An 8795-nucleotide genomic window follows, 5' to 3' on the forward strand; every position below is an offset into this window, starting at 1 on the left:
GCTGCTCCTTTCTGTTCCCATGGAGAATATCACCCTAACTTTGTAAAGACCTGCCCCCTCAGTGTCTCATCCTCTGCTTAAAAGCCTGACTTCCCATCTCAAAATAAAAGTACCATATAGTACCTATAAAGGCCACGCTCTCCGTCACCTAGCCAGCCTGCCACCTCTTTCAACTCTCCAGTCTCCTCTCTTTCTTCTCTTTCCCTCCACTCCCTGGTCACACCTTTACACTTACTTTCTGCCTGGAAATTCTGTTGAGGGGCTTTCTCAAATGTTACCTTCCCTTGCCCTCCACCTCCCATGTAAAACTAAACTTCCAACCCCCTATCCCCCTAACAAACTTTCTACTTATTTTGTTAACCAGTATCCCCAATGTTCCAGGAATGCAGGAATTTATCTGTTTCCTTCACTGCTGTATCCTCAAGGTCTAAAAGAGCGCAAGTTAGGTAGCAGAGAGTTCAGTAAACATTTGTCAATGAAGAGTCATTCACTTGACAGACACTTGCTGGGTACCTGGTCCGGGCGGGGTTTGTTAAGGCAAATAAGACACTGGCAAAGCTTTTAATGCATCCGATGGAGAAATGCAACACAAAACTGTGCATTGCAGGACCGCAAACTTAAAGCCACCGGCAGGTCACAGACACGCCCAAAGCTCAGAGGAAGAGGCCTCGGCTTCGCCTTTCTGGGGCCGGTCCAACTTCCCACGGCGCAGTTCTCCACGGACCGATCCCGGAGGGTCTCCTCTAGACCCCCGAGAGGAGCGGAGCGCACTCGCCCTCCCCAGGCCTGAGAGGTTGCTAGTCCAGAGCCGCAACTTCCGGGCTCTTCACTCCAGATACACGATTTAATGAAACAAATTTAAAAGCCTCTGCTCTTCAGCCACCGCCCCTTCCTCTCTGCCCCGCGGTGCATTCCCCCGCGGCGGCCCGGAGCTGAACCCCGCTCGGACCTGCCTGCACGGACCCACAAGCACGCCCGACTTCCGCGGCCCAGACCTGTTCCCGGCGTCCCGTTCGGCTCCTCTCTGCGCCTGCGCGAGTAAACCCACGTGGGTTCGGGAGAGGTTGGCCGCGCGGCGGAGGCTGAACACGCCCCCCGCGTGAGACTGGCTTCTGATTGGCTGCCTGTCGCTGGCCTGGCCCGGTTGGAGCCGCCTGCGGCTGCGCCTCTAAAGGCGCTGCCAGTCGAGTCTTGTGCTACTGCTTCCTGCTCTTGGCCGCCTGCGCTCACTTTCTGGAATCCTTGCAACCCCGCCGGCATGTCTCAGGTATAGCGCGTGCCTAGCCTGGCTGCCAAGGTGCGGCGGGGCTAGAAACTGGGGGGGGGGGGGGGGGGGGGGGGGTCGAGGGGGGTACTATCCCGTAAGCAGAACTCCGCAGAGTCTTTCCCGTCCCGGCCCCGCTGTGCCTCCTGGACCCGTGCCCAGCTCTGACTCTTTGCACAGAGCTTTGTGAGCGGAACTTTCCAGGTTTGGACTTAGCTACCCACCGGTAACTGCTGGGAAGTTGCCCGTGGGGTGGACTCCGCGGTGAGGCAGGAACAGGAGTTGGAGAAGAGGGTCCTAAGGACAAAGGTGGCAGGTAGAGGGTTGCATGGATTGAAGGAGCAAGGGGACCGAGTTCCCCATCCGGAAGGTCAGGGCAAGAGTAGGGAAGCCATGCAGAATGGGAAAGCAAGGAAGTGGTTGTTAACAGTTTAGAGGTCAGGGGACTCAGGGGCCGAGTGTCCAACGTACGAGAAGGGGAGAGGTGACCCAGAGGCCTTTCCCTCCTTGGAATGTAGCCTCTTTTCTGAGACCGAGCTGTGTGGAATGACCTCTGACTCATCACCTCTCTCCAATTGGAACACCAGGAGAGAGGTCGGCGCTGGACGCCTGGTCCCAGGCGGGGAGGGGTCCAATGGCCTCTGGCCAGCCGCACTCAAAACTGTACCCATCTCAGCTGTTTCAAACACGCTGTGCTAGTCCCATCCACAAGTCGAGGCTTTATTGGGACCCCGGCCTGGCCCAGGGGTGGTCAGGCAGTTGGCCACGCTGCTTTTTCAATGAAGTGAATGCCTACTGCAGGCACACCTAACCTTCCTCCTTCACCGCTGTGTTTCTAGCACCTGATAAATAGTGAGAGCATCCAGTACATAGTTGTCCATCGAATGAGTGAACCAATGTGCTTCCCTTCCTTGTTTTGCTGAATCTTTCTGGCTTCCCTCTTGGGGAGATGAGAAGACACACTGCTTTTCCTCAGGGGCATCTCAGGAGTGCTGCCTTTCCAACCTGTCTTTCCCCATTACTGAGCTCTATTTAGGCCTTTCCTCTCCCCCACGTTTAGGCTGAGTTTGACAAAGCTGCTGAGGATGTTAAGCACCTCAAGACCAAGCCAGCAGATGATGAGATGTTGTTCATCTACGGCCACTACAAACAAGCAACTGTGGGTGACATAAACACAGGTATGCTGAGATGAGCTTGGGAAGGCCCCGCGTCAAAGCAGGCTCAGCAGCCTTGATGGGTGCTGGAGCTCTTCTAATCTGTGGGAACTGCACTCTCAAAACCGCCCGAAGCCCTACTCTTCACGTGGGACATGGTAATAGTTCATGGGGCTCCCCCCGCTCCTCACGAAGATCACGTTCCTGAATGGGACTCACAGACCCTGCACTGTTCTCAGTGGCTCAGGTCGCAGAATTCAAACCCGAGTTTGGGGAGGACTTTACGGGGTATCACCAGCATTTTGCATCTACTTGGGAAGAAGCAAAGACCCCAGCTTGGAAGAGACTTGGTCTCAACTCAGTAGTAGCTTTGTTGAACTACGCTGCTTCAGTAACATGCCTCCCCAGACAGGACGGAAGTCAGAGCACTTGGCAGCCTGATATCGGGAGCAGAGAAGCAGCTGGCTTCCTGTGGCAGGTCAGAAGCCGTTTTGCTGACCACAGCCCTGATGACCATTTCTCGCCTATCAAAAAATCTTGGTACAGATTTTGAGGCCATAGTCTAGACTACCATAGTCTGAAGACAGCCTTTCCCCCCTTGGACGGTTTTTATTCCTCCCCTAAGTCCCTGAAACCCAGCTGTATACTGAGGCAACAGCACGATTCACTCTATGCAAGGGCTCAGAGGCGGTGGCCATGGCAGCCCAGAAGGAGGTCACCCCCTTGTCTGTTCAGGAGGGTGGCATGGCCCCCAGTTCCACTGCAGTTGGGGTGGAGGGTGGAGCAAGTCGGTGGCTGCCAGCCATCTGGAAGCAGGAGATGGTGCCCAGAGCTAAGGATCATGAGCAGCACCAAATTAAAGTTCACAGGAAGGGCTTAGCTGAGAGAGGTCTAGGGGCAAAGATGAGTTTTATGCTAGGTTAATAAATTCTCTATCCTCCCAGGGAGAGGGGGGAGAGATGAAGTGGGGGTGGCCGGAGGGGCTGAGATGCTTTTCTCCCAGACAGGATTTTCACAGACACTGGCCTCTGCCCTTCTTTTGCAGGAGCACACATAGACTGGCTTGAGTAACTCTCATTTCCTGACTGCGGAGGCTTCGGCTCCTTCTAGGGCCGCACCATCCAGATACAGTCACCACTAGCCACGTGTGTCCATCTAAATTTAAATTAGAAAGAGTTAAAAAAAAAAAAATCCAAAGCTCAGTCCTCAGTCGCACAAGTCACCTATCAGGTGCCACAAGAGGCAGGTGGCCCTGAGTTAGTGCAAATGTATGTCTCCATCTGCACAAAAAGGGCTGTTGGAGTGCGCTTGCTCTCCTAGATGATGACTCTGCAGGTGCACCTCCTGGTACCCCTGGGAATACCTCCCTGAAAGCACCTGCGGAGACTTGATGTTTCTCAGACACAGTGGTCCCGGCGGTGGGCACTGCCACTGCTCCTTTTGCCTTTGCTCTCGGTATGGCGGTAAAATAGGTCAGCGGGGAGGTGGCGAGGGTGTTTCCCAGGTGCAGCTGATGACAGGCCTGGAAGCATAAAATCATGCTTTAACTTGAAGGATGCTTTGCCTTCGGGGGGAACAACTGCCCACAAATCATCAAGAATTAGACTAACAATTTGGTAGAAAAATGGGGCAAGGATATGAACAGACTGTTCACAGGAAGGGACTCCCAGAAAACTGATAGCAATAATAGCATGAAGGAGAAGAACCGGGTGGCTGAGAGCAGGGGTCGGAGGGAAACTTTATAGTAGCCCTCTTTATAGCATTCAGATTTTAAGCCATATAAATGGATGTAGTACTTGTTTTAAAAAAAAAAAAAAATGTTTTTAAGTATGCCTTTTAAAAGAAATCTTGGAGGGGCACCTGGGCGGCTCAGTCAGTTGGGCATCCGACTTCGGCTCAGGTCATGATGTCACAGTTCGTGAGTTCGAGCCCCACGTCGGGCTCTGTGCTGACAGCTCAGAGCCTGGAGCCTGCTTCACATTCTGTGTCTCCCTCTCTCTCTGCCCCTTCCCTGCTCATGCTGTGTCTCTCTCTGTCTCAAAAATAAATAAACATCAAAAAAAATTTTTTTTAAATAAAAAGAAAAAAGAAATCTTGGAGTTGTTTAACTTTTAAAACAAAGACCATCTAGTAATGAAAAGTTTTCTTACCGTTTTCTTTAGATCATAAGTTTGGGTTTCTGTACATCTGGGTTTCTAAAGGCAGAACCCGCTATGCTAGACCCATTTAACTCCATAACAGAGCCTGGAAGGAACAGATGAAGTGAAAGATGGCTTTCAGGGCAAGAACATCGATAATGTTCTCTGTTAGAACTTGAAGCAGATCCGGGGCACCTGGGTGGCTCAGCCGGTTGAGGGTCGGACTTCGGTTCAGGTCGTGATCTCACGGTTCATGAGTTCAAGCCCCGTATCAGGTTGCCGCCTGCTCTCAGCGCAGAGCCTGCTTTAGATCCTCTGCCCCTGCCCCTCTCTGCCTCTCCCCCACGCATGCACACGCACTCTTTCAAAAATCAATAAAACATTTTAAAAAGGCTTGAAGCGGATCTAATGTCCTTTCTTCCCTTGTTTCAGAACGGCCTGGACTGTTGGATCTCAAAGGCAAGGCCAAGTGGGATGCCTGGAATCAGCTGAAAGGTGATTGTTCTCATCAGTTTCCCTGGTTTGTGAAGCCCAGTAATGAAACACTCTTCATTATGAAGTGTTAGGGGTGAAGAGAGAAAACAAAGTGGATGAGGCCCATGCTAGAAACCGGCCTAACCTAGCCAGAATGGAAAAAAACTGGGCCACCTACTTTTTCTTCTAATACCATGTATGCCTCCTCCAAGAGCACCATCTCTGCGCAATGGCATCATTGGGAGAGGAGGGGCTGGGGACCAGGTTACTGAGAAAAGGCTGGGAGGTAATTAGTTGGCCTGGGTTTTCCGTATATTCCCGCACCTTCCTCTCCCCGACAAGGCGGGGTAGTGACCCCCTACCCAAGCAGCCTTCCCCAGCTCCCCTCCAGCCAGAAAGGCACATAAAAGAAAGGAATGAGCTAATGCATGGCAGGCTGCTGGCACATCGTAGGCCCCTGAATGGAGCTATTATATGCTAAGCAACGGCAGCCAAGAAGGAGCCCGGCTCCGGCTTAATCACGTGCCACCTGCAGCAGCAGGACCCACAAGTTGGCAGTGAAGTGCCTGCCAGCTTTTGTGTTCTTGCTAGCTCATTTCTGAATAAGCCCTCTGTCTTCCTGCAAATGGAAAACCCTTGAATTCAAAAAGGGCCAGAATACAATAAATACACTCCTAGGATTTGCAAGGAACTAGGACAGGAATGCCCGTCTGACTGCCCGTTGTCACTGGGCATTTCTGTCCCAGTGTCCGTGTACTCTCCAATGCTCCAGAAAGCACTCGGATTCCCGGCGTATCTCCCCTTCACCGCAGAACCCAGGAAACTGGGTGTTACTGCTGAGGTCAGTGCCCTTTGGACCGCAGCACGAAGGCAAAACTTTGCCTCCTTCCACTCCATGAGCCAGCTGGTTTCACTCAGAGTTCATGAAACTTTACTCACAGCTTCCCTCTGGGGAGAAGAGGGCATCTGGCTTTGCTTTTTCATGGCCACATCTGGCAGATAAGAGCCCGGCAGAGGGCTACTTGATAGGCCAAAGCCAACCATGAGAGGAAGCAGGACGACTAAAGTCACTACAGCTCCCCGTGTTAGGCTTTCCTGCCTGTCCAGAGTGTCCAGCCTCTCTCCCCAGGCTCAGGTTGACCGCTCATTCCAGCAGTGGGGGACTCACGTGGCCGGCAGGCCAATGACAAGCCTCAGGACAGCTGTATACACGTTATGGGTTCAGGACTCTGTGGAGCATTCACCGTGGGCCAGGAGCCTTGAGTATTTCAGGCCAAGCCTGTGAGGTGCAGGTAGTGGAATCCCCACTTTACAAGGGAAACTGAGCCTCAGAGCATTAAAACTGGGGGCTGTCTAGGGCTCCAGTCTGCTGCTTTCCTACCGTGCTGCCTCTCTGACCAATAACCCTGTTGACTCCTTCCAGGGACTTCCAAGGAAGATGCCATGAAAGCTTACATCAACAAAGTAGAAGAGCTAAAGAAAAAATATGGAATATAAGGAACTGGATTTGGCTGCCGGCGATGCATTTCATCTAAACTGATAACAATGCCTTGTTTTTCTAATGCTGTGGATGATGAGAAATGATGAAAATAGCCCATTAACCTAGATCCTGAAGACTCTACAGGATACGGCCCTAACAGAGTAGGGGCTGAAATGGTTACTGACGTGCTCTGAGTAGTTTTTATCTGTAGATCAATTAAAAGTGCATTTGTTACTTTAAGTCTTTGGTAATCAGAGTTCTTGAAATCGCTTCCTCCGTTCTAATGGCTCTTCCTCACTTCCTTTTTCTAAAGATTTGTCTGGAAGCGTTGGAGCTCACCCTCCACTCTGCTAGGGTGCGAGGTAGGGGACCCACCTAGTCTAAGCCTGAAGTGCACACACCTCTGATGGGGAGGAAAAGAATTAGAGAAATCGCTTTTCCTAACTCCTTGTTCCTCCCCATTCCAGCCACATCAGTTGCATGCGCTGGCTGAGACTTCAGGCCGCAGGGACTGCCAGTCCTGTGCTGGGGACATTGCTGGCCTCAAGCTCTGAGGAAAGCAGGGTTGACAAATATTTAAGGTTCGTCTGAGGTCCATCCAGTCCGTGGTTCCAGAACAAATGAACAAGGCCAGAGGCCCCTGTCAGGAATGAACTATACCTGCCACGGGGCATCCACAGAGCCCCAGGCTCACAGGCAGCTGGGCGGGCATAACCGAGTCGGGTGGTGTGGGTGCTTAGCAGGGAAAAAAGGAGATCAGGACCCCAGAGGCCAGGGGTTAAGGTTACAGAGAAGAAAGGCTGGAGCTCGACCCTGGTGGGTGTAGGTTGCTGAAAAGAAAAAAAAGAGCTGGCAGGCCCTCCTCACCAGATGTTCTACTCCACTCGTTTCCACGGTCTTGCAAGGAAGGTTGGGGTTTCCCCATCATGCAGCTGTGGCTGCGGAGGCTGAAATCAAGGAGAAGCTCCTCAAGGCCAAGCAGCTCTCCGTTCCCTCCAAAGCCTGTGCCCTGGTCTTAGACATGGTTCAGCCAGAAGAACAGGAGTTACAGTGACTTGCCCAAGGTCACTCCGCTGGTGACTAATCTGAGAGCCAGCATTCACGTGCACGTCTCCCTGGCTCAGGTGCCCGTACCACACAAGGTGGCCCCCCAGGCGTGACCCGTGCTGGAACGGCAAGGAGGGCAACTGTCTGATATGGCTGGAGTACGGCACACCTTCGATGGAAAATGGGACTAGAGAGTGAGAAGTCTTGATAATGAAGTTGAAAAGTACAAAATTTGACTGTCATCAAATGTGATAGGCGGCTGCTGGGAAGGAGATGTGGTCAGAGGCGTTCCATGAATCTGACTACATCAGTGGGTTTTGAGAACGGTGACCGTCCGGTTCCAGCCCAGCCTACGCATGGAAAACTAGGCCCAGAAGCTCAGGGGTAGGCAGGAACCTACTCCCCATGGGGTCAAAGTCCCAAAGCCTAGCCGTGCAACTGGAGCGAAGTGACTTCCTGAGTAGCAATGCCATTTAGGTGGAAGTCTCCCCTGGGCGCTAATGTGACTGAGGGCATGTGGGGCAGGAGGCCCACAGATCTGCCCTCCTCCCACCTGGTTGCCCTGCACCAGCCTGGTGGTGCCAGCCACCAAGGCCGCAGAACTCCCAGGCTTCCATGATCCCTGAGGGAGGCAGTAGGGAGCTATAGCCACCCACCTATTATTATCTGGATTATCTGCTTTGATCAGTTTTTGGCTGCTTCTGGTGTAAACCAAAGGAAAAGCCACCCTGAATGGAGCCCAGGGCGTGGTTCTTGTCCACACAAACCTGGCTCCGGGCTCAGGCCCAGCACGCCTACCACGAGGGTGGGGGTCCGCGTGAGATGAAATTGTGTGAGAAACTCCTGCCATAGAGCGGGTCCCCGGTGTGTGGCACTTCATCCGGAAGTTTTGTCCCGCCAGTCTGAAAACCACTCTTGTCCCTGGGAACGTCCCTCGAAATCAACGTCTGTCAGAGTCAAGGACCTAGCCCAGAAGCAAAAGGCCCGTCCGCCCACAACTGGCGCAGCCTCCAGTCACTGGCTGTCAGTTGTGAGAACCCGCAGGGCCAGCCTCCCACTCGGGTTGGTGAATTTAATCCTGCTTTGAAGTGGGCACCACACCTCAATGCTCTGTAATCGGGACTATTGGACCCATTATTGAGATGAGGGAATTAAGGCCCAGGTGACGTGAATGGATCCAAACCCAGGAGTCTCTGTCCAGGAAGGCTCTGCTTGTCCCCTTCTGTCACATGCTCTCT

At 52.7% G+C, this 8795-nt stretch overlaps 2 protein-coding genes across 9 annotated transcripts in view; one reads left to right on the forward strand and one right to left on the reverse strand.

The window, feature by feature from the left end:
• Window positions 1–1017, reverse strand: part of CUNH2orf76 (chromosome unknown C2orf76 homolog) — a 63077-nt gene extending 62060 nt beyond the window's left edge. For 4 of the 8 annotated variants that reach the window (XM_047084669.1, XM_047084668.1, XM_047084664.1 and 1 more), the window contains exon 1: window positions 514–999. The gene's annotated coding sequence lies outside the window, so the exon portion shown is untranslated. Of the gene's footprint in view, window positions 1–513 lie in introns of all 8 variants that reach the window. The other 4 variants (XM_047084672.1, XM_047084671.1, XM_047084666.1 and 1 more) reach the window with 4 other exon arrangements.
• Window positions 1018–1167: 150 nt separating this feature from the next.
• On the forward strand, window positions 1168–6750 carry DBI (diazepam binding inhibitor, acyl-CoA binding protein). Its single transcript, XM_047085657.1, has 4 exons — window positions 1168–1267; window positions 2325–2442; window positions 4989–5051; window positions 6454–6750. The coding sequence occupies exons 1-4, from the start codon at window positions 1259–1261 to the stop codon at window positions 6525–6527; spliced, it is 264 nt and encodes an 87-aa protein (XP_046941613.1). The 5' UTR covers window positions 1168–1258; the 3' UTR covers window positions 6528–6750.
• Window positions 6751–8795: the final 2045 nt, after the last annotated feature.

The sequence above is a fragment of the Lynx rufus genome, unplaced genomic scaffold (genome assembly GCF_022079265.1).
Source record: "Lynx rufus isolate CCGP_SWC_20201006 ecotype Redwood Valley unplaced genomic scaffold, mLynRuf1.p SCAF_2, whole genome shotgun sequence".
Classification (NCBI taxonomy): domain Eukaryota; kingdom Metazoa; phylum Chordata; class Mammalia; order Carnivora; family Felidae; genus Lynx; species Lynx rufus.

Coding starts and splice junctions, on each gene's coding strand:
- DBI (XM_047085657.1), top strand. Junction 2,443..4,988: donor TGTGGGTGACATAAACACAG/GTATGCTGAGAT, acceptor CCCTTGTTTCAG/AACGGCCTGGACTGTTGGAT. Junction 5,052..6,453: donor TGCCTGGAATCAGCTGAAAG/GTGATTGTTCTC, acceptor GACTCCTTCCAG/GGACTTCCAAGGAAGATGCC.